Genomic DNA, 17099 nt, shown 5'->3' on the forward strand with positions numbered 1-17099 from the left:
ATCCGTACAGAACGGAGAACGGAGAAAAGGGGGCGTGTTTGAAGACGGAAACAGAGGTGGCTGGGTCTGTATTGTACGGTGCCGTATCCCATCTCGTACGGATACAGTACGGAGGACGGGGGTGGCCATTGACAGCCCACTTAAACACGACGCGCTGCGCGCTACCAACGCGTCTTCCCCACCACAAGCTATTTACCACCCGGCCTACCTAGCCCATACATACCGCAGGTACTGTACCTACGCTCTACCTTGACATCCCACGACTCTATTTTCTTGCAAGCTTCCTGGACCGATGCTTCACGAAGCAGCGTTTACGACACCCTTTTTAGCTCACAGATTGCCGTCAATTGGCAAGCGCAATGGCGGCGTCAAGTCCTCTGTCGGCCTCGTCGACGTTGGCGTTGGGACGCGATTCCCGCAGCACCGGCATCACCAACAACAGCGACAGCGACAGCGGCAGCGACAACGACGAAACCATTCTCCGCCCACGCGGCAGATTTGCTGCGCGAATGCTTGCCGAGAGCAACAATGAAAGCCAATACCAAGCATCCGAGACTGAGTCGACCACGGACAAGGCAGCCGGCACAAATAACAGCCGCGACGACGAAGATGAGGACGATATCGTGCCTGTAGCTCGCGCAAGGAAGATGAAGCCGCGACGTCAACGCAGCTCGACCCCAGAGGAGGCGCCACAACAAGACGCTCCCTCTTCCCGCTTTGAATCGCCGCAAAGATCAAAATCCACACCTGCTCCTGATTCTTCCAGCCTCTTTGTATCGCCTTCCAAATCCTGCTCGCCTACCACGCAGGGCAATGCCCAAGAAAGCGATGCAAGCGATGACGAAGACTTGCCTAGCCCGAGCAATCTAGCCAAAAAGCCCCGTTTCTTAGCTTTGGTGGCGAGGAAGCGCGAGGAGCGCCTAGCTCGCGAGGCCGAGGAAGCTCGCAAGAAGGCCGACCGCCTCGCCGCCCAGCAAGCAGCTGCGCAGGACGACGACGACATATTGTCGGTTGACGAAGACTCCAGCGTCACCGATGATGAGGGTGGCCGGAAGCTCACCCAGACAGCCGCCCGTCCCACGGCGCGCAAGGCCAGCAAGAAGGCTCTCGAAGAGATGCACCGTGAGACGCAGCGTCTGACACGGAGTTTGCAGCTCGCCCACGAGGCAAAGGTCAAGAAGAAGATCACAAAGACGGCCCTGTTTGAGCGCTTCAACTTCAAGCCCGAAGGCGCCGCAACACCAGCAGTTGAACAACAACAGGCGCTACCCAGCTCGAGTCGTCCCGCATCGCCATCGTCAGTCCACCAGACAGATGCCGAGATGAAGGATGCCGACACTCCGCCAAGCTCACCTCCGCTTGAGGGCACGGATGCTGCCAAGGGCCAGGCACAGGGAAATTCCCAGACCGCCACAGCTCCCCAAAACACCGATATGCCCTTCCTTGAGGAGGACGAAGACGGGGAATTGCCGTCCCTCGAAGCTGCTCTTGAGTCGGCGGCTGCTGCCCGGAGGAGACTCGAGAAAGGCAAAGGGAAGGCCACTGCCGCTGAGCTCGAGGCTGAGCAGCAGCCCAAAGAGATCCTGCGAGCCAAGCGCAACATCCGCATCAAGCTCCCAGCCCAGCAGGTCAATGTCGTCAGTCTCGACCTAGACGACGATGATGACGACGAGCTCGAGGTCCGGCCGGCACGCAAGAGCAAGATCGACGCCATATTTGACAGCATCCCTGTCAACCAAGCGCGCGAGTCTCGCTCCATGCAGATGCTGCGCAGGCTTGCGCACGTTGACGATCCGGAGAAGAAGGCCACCACCGCCTCCATTGGCAAGCACGCCAAGACAGCACACCAGCAGCCGGCCATGACGGTTAGTGAACTTCAGGTGTCTCTGCTGCAGCGCGCCCGCCAGCAGGCCAAGCTGGAGCGGGATAGCCACCTCGACCTGCTCCGCTCCAAGGGCATCCACGTGCAGACTGCCGAGGAGCGCGAGAAGCAGATAGCCGAGGTCGAAGACATCGTGGCGCGTGCTCGCAAGGAGGCCGAGGATATCATGAAGCGAGAGCGCGAGGCGGCCAAGGAAGACCGCAAAGTGCGGAAAGCAGCTGGCGAACTTGATCCTTTGGGGTGGGATGACAGCGATGACGAATATACCGATGCCGACGAGACAGGGTCAGAGGGAGAGGGAGATGCAGCAGCCGAGGTTGAGCTCTCTGGTTCTGAAGAGGAGGACGTCCTCGAAGACGAAGACGATGATGAGGCCGAGGATGAGGAAGAGGATGCAGAAGTCGATCCTGTCGGTGGGTTATTCGACGACGCTGCAGAGAGCGCCGAAGAATCCGAGGCCGAGGACGTCGAGCAAGAGCTTGACGCGCAAGATTCAGACGGAGAGACGGCCAGTTCGAAGCAGGCGGCCCGTCGTAGGCCAAGGAAGCATGTCACAATCCTGTCTGACGACGACGATGATGAAGTTGAAGGGGATGCAGAGAAGAGTCATCTTGTCGAAGCCACCCCAAGGCCAAAGGCCAAGTATCCCAAATCGCCGTCGGCAGCACCCAACACGGTCTCTCCACATGTCCCCACGTCGGTCCTGCGATCGGCAACCAAGACCTTCATCCCTGGTCTCCCTGTTGCAGGCGCTGCCGGCCTTGGCCTCACTCAGATCTTTGCTGGGACCATGGACGACAGCCAGTCAGCCCCTGGCTCTGTGATGGGCTCCCCGTCGCAGCCACGGCCGACCTTTGGGGGCGTCGAAGAGTTTCCCGATTCCAACTTTTCACAGACGGCCCAAGAGGCTTCAGACGACATGATACTAGACAGCCAGCCAGCCCGCAGAGCCGAGACGCAAACACAGGACCCCGACACCCAGGGCGTCCAAATCCGCTTCTCGCAGTCGCAGGTGCATGGCTTTGACAGCTTGCTCCAGGACAACCACGACCTCACCCAACTGTCAGAGCTCGAGCCTACCCAGGACGGCGGCTTCCATAATTTCACCCCTTTAAAACAGCGGTTTGTTGAGCCGCCTGCCTCGACTATCGATACGGTCAAGATGGGCCAGACCCAGGCGGAGGCCGAGGTTGAGCACGAGTCGCCTCTAGTGCGCAGGACTGGCAAGCTACGGCGGAGAGGCGACGTTGCTGCTGCCGCTGCCGCCGTCGATAGCGATCCCGAAGACGAGATGGAAGGCGTTGAGGCCGATGAGTTTGGTTTCGGTACAGTCGAGAGCAAGACGGCCTTCGCCCTGATGAAAGAGGCTGCTCGCAGGGAGAAGGCCCCCAAACTTGCCGAGGCTTTCGACAAGAAGAAGAGCAAGGCCCGCGACATGGTCGAGGACCAGGCCGAGGAGTCCGAGGACGAGTATGCCGGCATCGGCGGTGTAGACGGCGAATACAGCAGCGATGATGATGACCACTCGGTCAAGGAGATGATTGATGACGAGACCAAGAACAACGCGGGCGACGAAAGAAAGCTCGCTGCGTTTTATGCGTAGGTTTTGATTTCTATCTTCTGCCTCTGCCCCTAACCCCTATTACCCGAACCCCCTAACACAAATACCAACCCTTGCTGACCTGGATCCTGTAGCGATCGAGAGCGCGCGTCGGACGAGAAGCAGGTAGATAAGCTGTTCCACGACATCACAACGGGCATGCTGCGCCGCAAGCGTGGCGGTGACTGGGACGACCTTGAAGACGAAGACGACGGCGGCGAGGCCCGCCGTCGACTGAAGCGCCGGCAATTCGCCAAGATGCAGCGCGCCCTGTTTGCCGACGAGCGTATCAGCAAGGTGGCCGAGAACCCGCGCAACCAGGCGTTCTTGCGCACCATCGAGGACCGCGGCAGCGATGACGACATGGACTTTATCTTTGCGCCGACTCCCGCCGTCGCAGCCGAACTAGACAGCCAGGAGGACTCGCAGACGCCGGCCACCACAACAATCATCCCCAACTCCCAGCCGCCGATGCAGACAGCGGCAGGGAGCCGTCCGCCAGCCAGTCTCCGCCGCACCAAGGATGGCAAGAAGCCCTCCAATATTGGCGACATCCGCGAGTCGCTGTCGAATCTGCTTGACGAGCCCTCACTCCACTCGTCGTCGGTCATTCCAGCCACAGACCTGAGGTCTGACGACGACACGAGCGAGGATGAGCAGCCGCAGCAACCCGCAACCACAACAGCCACAAGCCCGTCGCGCCGACCCGGTAGCAGTGGCAGCGGTAGTAGCAGCAACAAGGAGAACTGCAACCCCAATCCTCGCCGCCGTCGCGGCGGCAACACCAACAGCAACAGAGAAGCCATTGTCGACCGCATCTCGCTGAAGCGCAATGCCTCGTCGTCCGTCACCGGCCGCGCCGCCTTTGCCACGGCCAACGGCAGCACGTCCGCTAGCGGCGCCGGTGTCTTCAAAGTCCCTGCCCTGCTGCGGCGCGCCACCACCAACTCGCTCATGTCCTCGACCTCCACTTCGTCCTCTACCTCCACGACCAACAACACCGCCACCACAGCCGCCAAGAACAACAGCGGAGGCAGTGGGTTCGGCGAGGACGCCAAGATCAAGCGCACCGCCGGCAAGCGCTCCGGCATCAACTTCTTCGCCCGCGAGACCGAACGCCGCGCCGCCCTTGCCGAGAGTGACCGCCGCCGCGAGGCCCGCAAGTGGAAGGGCGCCGAAGGCCGCGGCAAGGCCCTCCAGGGCGCCGGTGTGTTTGGCGCCGGCACGTTTGAATGAGTCTATGTGCTGCGTGTTGAACTCGTCGGCTTCATACATTGTACAGCGAGCGGCAGGCAGGGTCGTCTTAGCATGTCACGCCTTGTGTGTTGTGTGTTGTTTGTTGAGCGAGCGCCTGTATCACAGATGGGCAGGACAAATAGTTTTTTTTCGTTTTTCCTTTTGGTATACGTACTTTAGCCCTGTTATTCGTTCATTCATTCATTCATGCTGAGAGGGGTCAGAGCCGGAGCCGGAGTTGGACGATTATCCATTTTCTTTTTTCCTTTCTGTTTTTCAGTCGGCGTATCATGGGTGTGGGAGGGACAGTTCGGTTTAGCAGGATAGTAGGGTAGGGTAGGATATCAAGCAAGCAAGAATGGCATAGTATGTTCGCAGTTGAGAGGGCGAAGCCAACCGGCGTATCTGCGATGAAGGAGGATAATACTGTCAGGGTGTGTAGAAAGAAAAAGAAGAAAAATATCCTCGAACCATCAGGGTCTCACGTCAATTCAGCGGGTTCACGCAAAGCACCCCTATCCCCTTTGCCACAAAACATGCACCTGCGTCAAGTATCAGTAGTTAGTCACGTCTTTATTCAGTGCCCAATTTCCCGCTCTAGATGATACGAACAATTCTGCCCCCTGTTCCCATTATCGCTCGGTGCACATTAGGTAACTCGAGCATCTAACAGATTTCACTTCCAAGCCCAAGGTACGAGAACATGTTAGATCAGAGCCACAAGGCATAATTGATTGCTCTAATTTCGTTTCGTTCGTTCATAATATCGTTGTGATGAGCCCAACCGTAACAGCGCCGGTGCGTACCATCATCCCAAGACCAAAACCAACCGCCGACGGCAATGCCAGCCCGTCCTAATCTATATACATGGAGATCATGCCCCTATGAATACAAGTGCTTCCACCCCCAGCAATGATAGTTGCAAGCAAGCAGCTGTGTTGCAACCGGTTTCACGCCTTTTCATGCTTTGTATCAAATCCTAGCATGCCTCTGAAAGCTATGAGAAAGGGTCCGCCACCCCAGCAGCAAAGTATGTAGACCACGCCCAATTACTTTCCCATACAACATAATAACAACCGTCGTCACCACTCAGCCAGCCAGCCAGGCGTTGGCCCCAAACGGAGATAAGTACAATGTCGTCTAATAGCGCTGTAGCTTGCATCGAAACTGCTCGCGTTGCCGAGTGCACATATTGTCCGTTACCAGTGCGCAGATCCACCGACAACTCATGCAGTGAATCGTCAAAGAATAGTCCGAAATGGCGGGTAAATGCAGAAAACATGAGGATGATCCGCAAAAAAAATACCAGAGCTTTCGAAAGAGGCGTCGCAGAGGACCAACTCGGCGAAGTCGACCATGCCGTCATTTCTGATTCGGTGTCGAAGAGTGCTGAGATTGGCGAAAAAGATCCCGCCATAGTAATATCCGATACAAGCCAGACATCTTTCCACTGTTTTGTGAATTCCAAATGGTTTCGATATCCCGTCCGCCGTGGATATCCAGCTACAATAGCCGACCAATTCAAGTTCCGTAGTAGACACACATATGCTCCTGGTGATTTCGCGCCCAAAGTGACGCTGTATCCAGTATCTGAGCGATATAGGCTCGCAGAGCAAAGATGGATGCTCCAAGATCAGAAGGCCAATATCGTGATCTCAAACATCCGTCATCTCGGTATCGACGAGCTCCTCAGCCGATGGTCCAGGCTGAGGGCCCCAGTTGCCTTCATACACAGTCGCGCCGGCAGCCCGACGGGACGACACCCAACAGACAGGCGCCGACATCAGCAGCTTCTGGGAAGTCGGGCGATCGGCTGGGTTGGGCTGGATCATCCACTTGACGATGCTGTCCAGCGAATTGGCGTCAGCCGGGTCTGTCATAAAGGTTGGCGGATCCAACAACTCGCTTCTCTTCTGTGGCCCAAAGAGATTACTCGGATCATGAGTCATGGCTTCAAATGGGAATCCGCGACGCCTCCCGTAGGCTCCGAGCCCCGTTTTCGGCTTTGGAGTCCCACCTTCCTGTGCGTTGGCGTTATTCGAGTCGTGCTCAATAGGAACGCCGTTGGCATCTCGGACAATCGCGCTTGCCTTGCCACATGTGAGAGTCGGAACCATGGACATGTCCGCATTTCGGAGCGCCTGCCAGGTTGGGCCATTGTCCGGAAGATAAACGTTGCAGGCAATCTCCAGGATGATGAGACCAAGGGCGAATACGTCTGCAGGTTTATCAAACCGACCCCGAAGGATCTCGGGGCCGATGTATTCGCGGTCCCCCTCGCCGTCAATCCCCATGGGTGCCGGCCACTGCGCGGCCATGCCAAAATCGGCTATCTTTAGATAGCCATCAAAATTGACCAAGATGTTCGCGGGTTTGATGTCGAGGTGGATAAACCCTGCGTCGTGGATGGCAGCCAGGCCCTGTCACTACAGTTAGCGCTTGGAGCATGTAAGTTCAATGCCGGTTTACTCGCCTGGTCGATTTCGAAAAGGATCTTCCAAATTCGAAAGTCGTCCAACCTTCCAGCCTGGCCGGCTGCCTTCAGGAATCCATCCAGGCTACCCTCAGTACAGTATTCTGTCTGGATATAGAGGTAGCCATTCATCTCCCAGCTGTCCATGTAATGCACGATGTGCATGGAGTTGCCCAAGGCCTTCAAGATGGCAACCTCATGCAGTTTGGACTCGCGTTCCTTTGCGCCGTGTGCCGGAAGGCGTACCTTCTTCACTGCGTAGACTGCCTCGTAATCCGGAGTAGACGGAGTGCGTTTGCTCGGCGTGTCTACAAAAAGCGACATGGGGATGGTCGACTTCACGACCCGGTAAACCTGGGAAAATTCGCCTTTTCCAATCACTTCTGATGTATCAAAGCGACGGACCAAAGATTCGTCAATGTCTTTGGGGCCATGGCCGTTCTGAGGAGTGATGCTCATTCGCCGATTGGGAACCTCCATCACCTGGCGCGAGTGTGTCGTTGGGGTCGCAGGTGGCCGAACAGATCGGCTCGCGCCATCCCGAGAGTTGGAGATAGCTAGACGACTCGCGTCAGGGGGCGCCATGGAATCCTGCGGAGTCTGTGGTGATGAAGCCACCGCAAAGTCTTCGAGATTTAAAGGGCTCGCTATAGCGGCAGGGTCAGTCTGGGCCACTTCGTATAGCCTTGCCTGGTTATCCACCACATATACCGACGGAGTGGACTTGGTGGGTGGCACTGGAGTAGCAAAGAGCTTCTGCCGCGCCCGGTAGCCACCCAGAGAAGAGAGAGAAAGACTCAAGCGCGGAGAGCCCCGAGGATTTGGGGTAGAAGGGCGAACGACGGCTTCGAGAGGCCGGTCATTCTGTTTCTGCCCACTATCCCTGGGAGTCTCGTGAGGGGTCTGAGACTTACAACTCGAGTTCGGAACCGGTTGTTCATTGCCCAAGCCAGAAATCGATGTTGTGCGGGGGTACGCCCTTGAGACAGCTGGTGTCTGTGTGCCCTGCGCCGGTGTGCTGAAAGATTTGAAGAATAGGTTCTTCGTCGGGGTCGGTGGGAAGTCGTCGCATTGTCCAGGGAGCTCAGTCTGGTCATCGCCATCCAAGCCCAACAAGCTGGACTTCCGATTATGCCCAGAGCTCACTTGGAAGAAGAGCCCGCTCGGTTTGTCTTGGACCCCAAAAGGGTTTCCCCGAATCGGGCCCGATGGTGGACCGAAAGGCGTCGACCCGAACGGTGTTGACGGGCTGCCAAATGATGGCCGCGATCCTCGCCGTCCACTGCCAAACTGTGGTGGGTATGTCGCCGAGTTGTAGGGCTGCTTCTTGCAAGGCGTATCAGGCATGGCAACTTTCACGCCCGGCTTCTGCGGCGGTCCGAGCTCTGGATTTCTGTTCATCTTCGAGATCAAGCCCGTAGACATGAAAGCTGCCTGAAAGGGTTTGGCTCGCTTATACTGTGGCGTAGCTACCGGCTCTGAGTCGTTGATGGGACGAGGTGCGCCTGGAGGCAACGACTTGGAGAAGTTCAGTAGCACTCGTGGCTTCTCACCAACGTGAATCGGAACGTGGGTGGGAGAGTCGTCAGGAAGGCTGGAGCCGGAAGACGACTGCGTCATCGTCCGGGACAAAGGGTGAGGATGGCCGGAGTTCCGCTGGACAGGGTGGATAGACGGGTTTGGAAGAGGAGATTGCGAAGTGAATGGGCTTCCACGTTCATCGGGGGGGAGATATTGGTCGAGAGATAGGCGAGGTCTGCTGCTCCTGGCTGCAGGTGTGGCAGCAGGCTCGCTCGAGATCTGCGCGAGCTGCTTTTCTCCCGCGCGCCGGCCCCAAGACGTCCGGCTGTCGCCATGCCGTTGTTGCAATGTGCTCTTTCGCAGCGACGACGTCCGCTTGGGCACGGCCGACGGGGTTGGAGAAGCAAGAGGCTCTCGAAACTGGGTCGGCACGCAAGAACCCGTTAGCTGGTACTCGTGGTTCGTCTCGTCGTGTATGTCGCATCCTTGCTGCATCACAGGAGGGCGATAGTCGAATATGCTGAACTCGCTGCCCAAACTGGACACGCCATGGAGACTGCGTCGCTTTGCGACCGGGCTGCCAGGATCGGTCTGATCCAGACTCATTGTCGCGTCGCTCCGCTTTAGCGGGCTGACAGACGTTGAGGAGAACAAATCGGCGTTACTTCCGAAAAACTTAGTCAGGCCGTGCTTCGATGATCCAGAAACATCCAGGTGCATAGAGTGACGCGACGGCTTCTCGAGATTGCGACGCGATGCGGGGCTCAGTGTGAGCGCGAACTCGGCGAAGGAGGGGTTTTCCTGGCCACGGGCTTCAGGTCCAGAAACCGATGACCGGATCGGATTTCCTGAATCGTGGGAAGGGCCAAAAACCCGTTTCAGGGGGCTTTTGGGCGACACGCGGGTGCGCGACAAAGGTCGTCCAGTTACTGCCTTGGATCGCGCAGGGCGCATTGAAAGCTTCGCGTTGGATTTAAATGGAGTCGCGAGGGCTGCGGGTTGTGGTGTCAAAAACGGGGGCTGTGGTGTGGGTCCCGTTGGGGTGGTTGAAGTTTGGTGAATGTGGGTGATTCCAAACTGGCCTGAAAATGAGGGCGTCGAAGCGTGATAGCCGACGCTGGGCTCTGGGGTTGGAGAGGTAGTTCCTGAAAGCCTGAATTTTGAGGGGGATCTCGAAAGCGACCTTCGCAATGATCGAACCGCAGAGCTAACGTCGACGCGGTGGGCATGCGTCGGCGAGGGAAGCGTAAGTGTTCCCCCGCTCCCATTTGTGTATGACATTTCTGTACTGGAATTGCTCACGAGCTCCCTGGAGTCGAGCAAAACCCGTGCACCCGTACTGCTTCTCGCAGGACAAATACACGAGGCGCACACAGCTGTTCTCGTCACCACCCGTCACCTCAATGGCCGGGCATAAGAGCGCGGCCAGGTTCCAGGTCAATCAAGTGTCGACGAGTCGGCGGGGGGGGTTGGGCGGTCCAACAGGAGATAGACGCTTGTAGTTGCCAGCAGCGCCTTGGACAAGGCGATGGCAGACTAGCCGCGGGCGACGACAGCCGAGGGCCGGGTATGAATCAAAACAGTGCAGCTCTCAGAGCAGTGGCGCGACAAGCGCAAACTCAAACGACTAGAGCGACAGGCAGCGCAGCGCCTTGCGGACGTAGAGATGCGCGACAGCGGCCCAATCGTGCCAGTGTCGGCAAGACAGTTCTCGTCCTCCCAGAGGCGAAGCCAGTCGACGCCGAAAGGACGAGAGCGTAAGGCGGTAGTGCAGCCGGCCTTGTTAGGAAGGGTCCAAACAGGGTGGTCGGCTCAGGAAGGTATTTCCTTCCGAAGCAACAGGCGGGCGTGGATGCGCGTCAGCAGTGGAAGACAGCGAACAGTCGTCAAATGCGGTCCAGATCAGGCATCTTCGAGGTCCTGGGTCCTCAGCTCGAGCAGCTTTCCGAACCGCGCCTTCCTTGCTCCCCTTGAGCCTTCCAGTTTCCTACTTCCGTAACAGGAAAGTCCAAGCCCCTCCGCAGCTCCTTCCTTAGTTCTCCTTCTCCACGCGAATACCGCAATGTGGTGCGCTGGTAGGCAAGTCAAGGTGTCGGGAATAAGTATGGGTATCGGTCCTGCAGCTTGCGACGAGCGGGGGACAGGCGACTTAGTTGGGCGATAGGCCCGCAAATGCAGCGTGCGATGAGCGGTGATTGACGCAACACTGAGACTGCCGATGCTCCAGGCAGGAAGTGGACAAAAAAGGTTGGCCGTCGGTCTAATGACAAAAAGACGGACAGAGAAACACGAACAATATCATAAGTGTCGAGAGGAAACTGCGGGCGATCGCTTCCAGATTGTGGAGGAGGAGGGTAGATCACGCGGGAGCAGACGCACCAGAAAAGATGGGATGCCACTGTTGTTTACTTAGCTGGGGGTTCAACGCGTTTCGCGTTGGAGGTTGCGGTGGGTCGTGGTCAGTGGCAAGGGCACCCCTTGTCGTGCCTGCCTTAGCGTCGTGCGTTTTCCCCACCAGTCGGGTCAGGGTGGGCAGACGGGGGCTTTGTGTGGCTTGCTCTCCAATTGCTGTTCCTGCCGCCCACCTGCCCGCCGCGACTGTGCTCCCGTCCTTTCTTCCCGCCCACCTCTTTTCCAGACAAGAGACAAAGTCGAGTTTCTTGATCCCATTAGAAACGTGAGCACGCTACTTACCACGCCGCATGGCGCCTGCCGAGAGGCACAACACGTGTGCATGTCTACCACGGGCTGAATCCCATCCGAATATTCCATAAGTATTTATTTACTGCGCTGGTAGCCAACTCACTGCTTACGCAGCGACGACATCCTACAGGGAAGCTTGTCCGCCTTGTGGTGTGGTTCCCATCTGCGTGGCAGCTGCCAGATCACCCGTGGCGTTGGGTCCGCGGTCAATCGACCCGAGCCAATAAAGCGCAGGGGTAGGGGAGATTCCGCCAGAGGGGTGGATAGTCGATGCAAGATAGAATCACACCGCTCCGAGTCTCCATCCTCTGGCGGAGTCCTCCATCTATCTGCTAGACGAAGAAGACCGTTGCAAGCATGCAAAGATAGATGCCTTGGCCCTACAAGAGACGAGGGAGATAGCCCTGAAAAGCATGACATAGGGGCACAAAGGGTTGAAAAGGCGCAGCATATCAATGACATTTGTGTCCGACCAAACAGTCAAAGAAAAACGGGCGGCTTGCAACAATAGGAGTAGGAGGCAAGCTGTGCAACGTTTAGAACAAACATGTGAAAGGATGCACGGGGTGTGGCCTGACAGATGCCTAAAAAAGCTTCTGCAGGTGTGGTCATACAGCATGGAGAGGCTCACACCCATCCGCAGCACCAGCTTCGGGCTCAAAACGAGACCACCCGCCTCCCCCTCTCCAAAGAGGAAAGGAGCAAAGGGCAAGACCCTGGATCGGCATCACTGACTGACTGTCCGACAAACATGTCTGACCGAGGACAAGACATTTTTGCCCCAGACATGCCACCTATCAAAAAACGCGCGGTCTTGTTCTTGTTTCTACCGTCCTCTCGTTGGTACCTAACCAGCTACGTAGTAGGCACTTACAATAGGCGATGAGTGCTCGTAAATGCTTTTGTTTACTTTTATCAAAACAAACAACAAAGAAAGCAGCATGAATGACGAATCTCGGTTGGCTGATACTTAGATGCCTAAATAGGTATCTCTTTCCTACGCAGTAGATGCCTCCTTCATTCCCGAGCATCCAATATCCGACATCCAACAAGAGCACACCGGGGGGGAGGGGATAATATTGCACCTTTCATGCTGATGCTGCTGGGGCTGCGGTGCGCTCTCCGGGTCCCACTCTTTTTCCTCTGTCTTCCCTTTTTTTTCTCCTCCGTCCCTGTCGTTTTTTTCCACCTCTAGCAGGGGAAGTACGAATGGCAAAACTCCACCCGCCGAGAGGCCAAGCTCAACAGCCAGATCCGATCTGCCCAGCACCAGCACCTCCATCCGGTCCGTGTGGTGTTTGCATCTCCATCCAACTCCATTCAATCCTCCCCCCTCTTGACGGGGGGCAGGAGGGGGCACATAAAAAAGAAAAGAAAAGACCCTCCTTCTCCTCCTCCTCTTCTTTTGGCGGCTCCAAAAACCGCCCGCTCATCCGCCCGCCCCCTCTTTTTCTCCAGTGAGTTGCGCACTGCACCACATCGTACAAGGACAAGCTTGATGAAGCTCGAACGGGGAAAGACAGGACGGGTTCCCCTTTTCGACACCAAACACAGGCTCAACGAGGCTCGCGTGCGCGCCTGCGTACCCATTTTCCCGTCCCCAACCCCCAAAAATAAACCGCCCTACTAACACCCGTCTAGACGTTGCGGGCAAAAATACGTACCCAGATTTAACAGTCCCGTCCTCCCATTTCCCCCACAAAATGTTTAGATCCAGTGTGGGTTTCCTTCCTTGTCCGTTGAGAACCTCTCCGTGCGTAGGTAGTACCGCATTGTGCTCCGCAGCGAGCGCCATATGATCCGAATCCGGCCATTTTCAGATACTAGGCACGTAATGGCAGCAAGAGACATATCCGGCGCAGCACACATCGCATCGGACCGTGACACTCCCGTGCTTACCTACTCTGTAGACAAGACCACAGGTCACTCAAGCTTGAAGAGAAGAGCAATCTCGACGTGCTTTAATACGAGAGGAACATACATACAAATGTGCATTAGGGAACTGTGCCAGAGACAGCAGTGCTTGCAGCAGCGTGAGGGGCGGCGGCGGCGGCGGCGGTGCAGTCACTGCAGTGAGCGGATGCCCGTGACTGCCGCTTCCATTGGCCCTCACTTTTCTTTACTCCCCCTTTACTTTTTTGCTTTTCTTATTTCCTGCTTCTCCTTTTCCCGTGCATTCTGTCGGTGCCAGGCTCGCTCATCACGCGTCCAGGACTCCAGACTCCAGACTCTAGACTCCTGTGGCAGTCGTCTCCTGCCTGCCTGCCTTCCTTCCCCCGCCACCCACTCCTGTCCGGAGTCCCGTCCGTGCATTTATTGGCGTATGACTCGAGAAAGGAAAAAAAGCAAATCTTCTCGAAGGAAGGCAGGGGCAGGGGGGGGGAAACTCCGGGGTTAGGACTCTCCATTGTGCCCCTCCTGTTCCTGACGTTACAGTTCGTTTGTTTTTCTTATACTATTTTTTTAACAATGCGACGCTAAAAAAGGAAACAGCGAGGGAAATATAGGAGTCGGGAAAGTGTCCGTGTCCCCCTAGCCTTACTTGAGCCACCTCACTTACAATACAATTCCGAAATATTTATCAGAGGGGGACTTTCCAAGATCCGAATGGCCTCGATACCTTACGGCTCGCCCTAAAGGTTTTTTGCCGAGTAATGTAATAGCTGTTAGAATCCCTATTTTTAGAATCCCAGGGGCGTATTGTTTCTTATTCAAGGCTTTTGGTGTATTTGCTAGGCTAATAGCATATTCTTCCCAAGTACTACGTTAACAAACATTTAGGGTTGACTGCTGATGGAAATTCAGACATCATCCATCGGATGTGACTTTGCGACTTGCAAGAAGAGTTGGAAAATGGAATGCTTTTGGGAGGAAACCATAAGAATTGGTGCTGCGAGGATTTGTTAAAAAAGTTTGTCCCAATGGCACCAAAACTTTGGTGAAAAAGTACATACTAGGAAGGAGCCCTAAACTGTCACCGATTTCCTGGGAAGGAACAGGTAGGTAGTCAAGGTTTCGATGATCACCAAAGACACGGTCAGATTTTGTGAGAATTACAAGAAATGGGTATCAATTTACGACTACACTGTATCTACGGTCGTCGCTAGCGCAGCTCCAACTACTGCTTTCCATACCCGACAGCCCATCTTGTCCGGATATGATTGCACCACTTGCCAATGTCCTCAATGGTCTCAAGACATGCCCCAATATCCTCTATCCGCCTTTGTTTCCCGTTTGGCGCAAATGCGTTGCTCTCATCCAACACATTCTGGGCTTCGACGTGGACGTGGCCATTCTCCTGAATCTCGAGCAAGATGTTAGCTGTCCAAGACCGAAAGGGAAACATGACCTGCAGTCGTGGAAACCGGTGGACTGTCAAAGTGACGTCCACCTTTACCGGCCCGTCGTCGCTTGGAACTTCTTCAACCGCTCCCTCTCCCTCCATGAACACCGAAAATTGGTTCTGACTTGTCGATGTTCCAGTAGAAACCATCGAGGGGTGGCTCGCGGGAGGAGCCGGAGGACTAGTCGTTTCCTTGAAGCTGTTTTCGAGTAGTGTGGCGAGGAAGGCATACTGCCGTAGATAAGGAAGCATGTTCACGAGATGCTCCGGTTGAGAGAAGGAAAGCTCAGTCAGAGTCTTTCCGTATATCGGCTTGTAGACGTATAGAGTGTTTGCATGAGTGTTTAGTGACCATTGCGGAACTGGCCCTCGCGGCGTGAAAGGGATCTTCTTGGTGCAAGTAATGGTCCGCGGTTCGCTTGGGTCATGATGGGCCCCAGGAGGAATTGGGAATAAGAGGCTATCGAAGCTCTTGAGTTGCTCATTGCTCGTAGGCAACCCGCATCCTGATTGGCCAATTTGGCTCCAGAGACTCAGGGAGACATGAATAGGGGGGTCGAAAGTTGCATGGAATACCACCTCGGGAAGGCGCGGTCCGAGAAGAACGTCGGCTCCTACACCGGGCTTAGCTGGATCGGGCGCCGGAATCAGCGTGCTCTCGGGCTCAAGCCAGTCGAGAATTGGACCGGTGCGAAGTCCGTCATGAAGAGATATTTTCTCCACGTCTGGACCGATCCATTTGTCTGAAACTCGGACAGGGCGGCCACCGAGCTCCCCGAGAGGAGCGCAGCCAATGAGAAGAGCCCATATCTTCTCGTTTTTGTCCCTCCAGAAAGACAAACTCGGGTTCGTTGATGGCACGAGCCGTCTTTCCTTCCAGTAGGCAATTGTTAAGCCCACTTGGTCTCTTGCATTCATTGCCGGGAGTCCGCTCTTGGTGCAAAGCACGAGATTTTGAAGGTACTCTTCACTCTTTCCGACGAGAGCACTGTCTTCCCTGACCTTTTGGGTTTCCCATTTGTTCAGACGACTCAGGCTCTCGTGGATGCCGGCGACCGCCTCGTACAAGTTAAGTCCGGGGTTTATGCTCAGCCTGTCCAGGGCAGCTAGGCGGCCGAAGTTAGCGGCAAAGCTATCTAGCTGCTTGTTCAAAGGGCTCTGATTTGGTGCAAGCATGAGGTCCTTCATGAGGATCCGGCCAGCCTCGTCGGCATGCTTGTTGACGACGTCGGCTGATTCCGGGAAAGACAATGAAACGGATTGGACGATGTCCTTTGAAAAGACGACGAGCAGTTCGAGAGCCGAGCCAGCGACAATAAGCGTCTTTTTAGGCTCTGGTCCCATCCCGTTCTCCCACAAGCACTCCAAGCCCAGTCTCGTGGCTAGCCGTTCAAGGCCAGCCTCGCTGACAAGGCCTTTGCTACGCTACATGTGGCAATTAGCGACCAGTGACCATGACACCCAAGAGCGGAGAGAGACTTACGCCGAGAATTGCAATGACGGAATCCAGTTTTTTCAGAAACTCGTCACCTGTGCTCCTAGCCATTGAGCCGAGCCCGCCCAAGCCTTGCAGGTTCAAGTCCATCGACGTGTTTACCTGCAAAGCACCAAACGCGGCAGCGGCAGAAGGGCTGTCGAAGTTTATGGCTGGATTGGACGGATGGCCCAGGGTCGCAGGCGATTTCTTAACTTGCTGCGGAGAGGACCGAGGGCCATGTGGAGAGAAGACGGCATGGGCTGCCGAGAAGGGCGTAGAGACGGGCGGAGTGGCCGCCGCACCGTGCTGCTGCTGCTGCTGCGACTGCGAAGGCGTTTTGCCCTGCTGCGAGAGCGCATGCTTCATGGCCGTTGGTGTGGGCGTCGCCATGGCTGCCACCTCCAAGCCCCGGAAATTTGAGGCGAAATTCTTTCTTCAAAGCGATGATGTCGGCCCGCTCTCAGACACGCCTTCGACCGGCATCGAGCCCGATCCCTCGAGCCAGATAAAGAATGAATGAGGAAGTGCAGGTTTAGTATTGGGAGGCTACCAAGCACTTGCAGGTTTCGGGATTATATGCGCCGCGCTCCCTGTCAATTGGACCGGTGTTGTGTCGGCAGGAAGTTCTCTTCTTTTTTTGGAGTTCAGTTGTCATTCATTGTCCGTAACGGCCAACCTGAGGTAGTACCTCAACCTGTGTGACCTTACCTGATGGAGATGAGGTCGAGGGGAGCTTTGACCACCCCCCACACTCCACCTGCCTTTGACTTCAAATTTTTGTGGGACGGGAAGCCTGGGCAGAAGCACTGTACATACGGAGTACGTACCTATACTGTACCGACTGCAAAGTGATACCGCGCAAGC

General features: G+C 56.0%; 4 protein-coding genes across 4 annotated transcripts; 1 reads left to right on the forward strand and 3 right to left on the reverse strand.

Annotated features, from left to right (window-relative positions):
• Positions 1 to 359: 359 nt before the first annotated feature.
• On the forward strand, positions 360 to 4718 carry B0T26DRAFT_671689 (MRC1-like domain-containing protein; the record flags this gene model as incomplete). Its single annotated transcript, XM_060439366.1, has 2 exons — positions 360 to 3481; positions 3578 to 4718. 2 exons carry the CDS (start codon positions 360 to 362, stop codon positions 4716 to 4718), a joined length of 4263 nt encoding a protein of 1420 aa, XP_060299815.1.
• Positions 4719 to 5645: 927 nt separating this feature from the next.
• On the reverse strand, positions 5646 to 6254 carry B0T26DRAFT_110185 (uncharacterized protein). The gene has a single exon (XM_060433269.1). It carries the CDS (start codon positions 6133 to 6135, stop codon positions 5716 to 5718), a length of 420 nt encoding a protein of 139 aa, XP_060299816.1. The 5' UTR covers positions 6136 to 6254; the 3' UTR covers positions 5646 to 5715.
• On the reverse strand, positions 6237 to 9993 carry B0T26DRAFT_764398 (uncharacterized protein; the record flags this gene model as incomplete). Its single annotated transcript, XM_060446444.1, has 2 exons — positions 6237 to 7113; positions 7188 to 9993. 2 exons carry the CDS (start codon positions 9991 to 9993, stop codon positions 6374 to 6376), a joined length of 3546 nt encoding a protein of 1181 aa, XP_060299817.1. The 3' UTR covers positions 6237 to 6373.
• A 4474-nt stretch (positions 9994 to 14467) lies between these two features.
• Positions 14468 to 16944, reverse strand: B0T26DRAFT_820910 (mediator of RNA polymerase II transcription subunit 1-domain-containing protein). The gene is made up of 2 exons (XM_060447404.1): positions 16242 to 16944; positions 14468 to 16183 (listed from the first exon to the last, which is right to left on the reverse strand). Exons 1-2 carry the CDS (start codon positions 16623 to 16625, stop codon positions 14534 to 14536), a joined length of 2034 nt encoding a protein of 677 aa, XP_060299818.1. The 5' UTR covers positions 16626 to 16944; the 3' UTR covers positions 14468 to 14533.
• Positions 16945 to 17099: the final 155 nt, after the last annotated feature.

Source organism: Lasiosphaeria miniovina, assembly GCF_030549165.1.
Source record: "Lasiosphaeria miniovina strain SMH2392-1A chromosome Unknown B0T26scaffold_2, whole genome shotgun sequence".
Taxonomy (NCBI): domain Eukaryota; kingdom Fungi; phylum Ascomycota; class Sordariomycetes; order Sordariales; family Lasiosphaeriaceae; genus Lasiosphaeria; species Lasiosphaeria miniovina.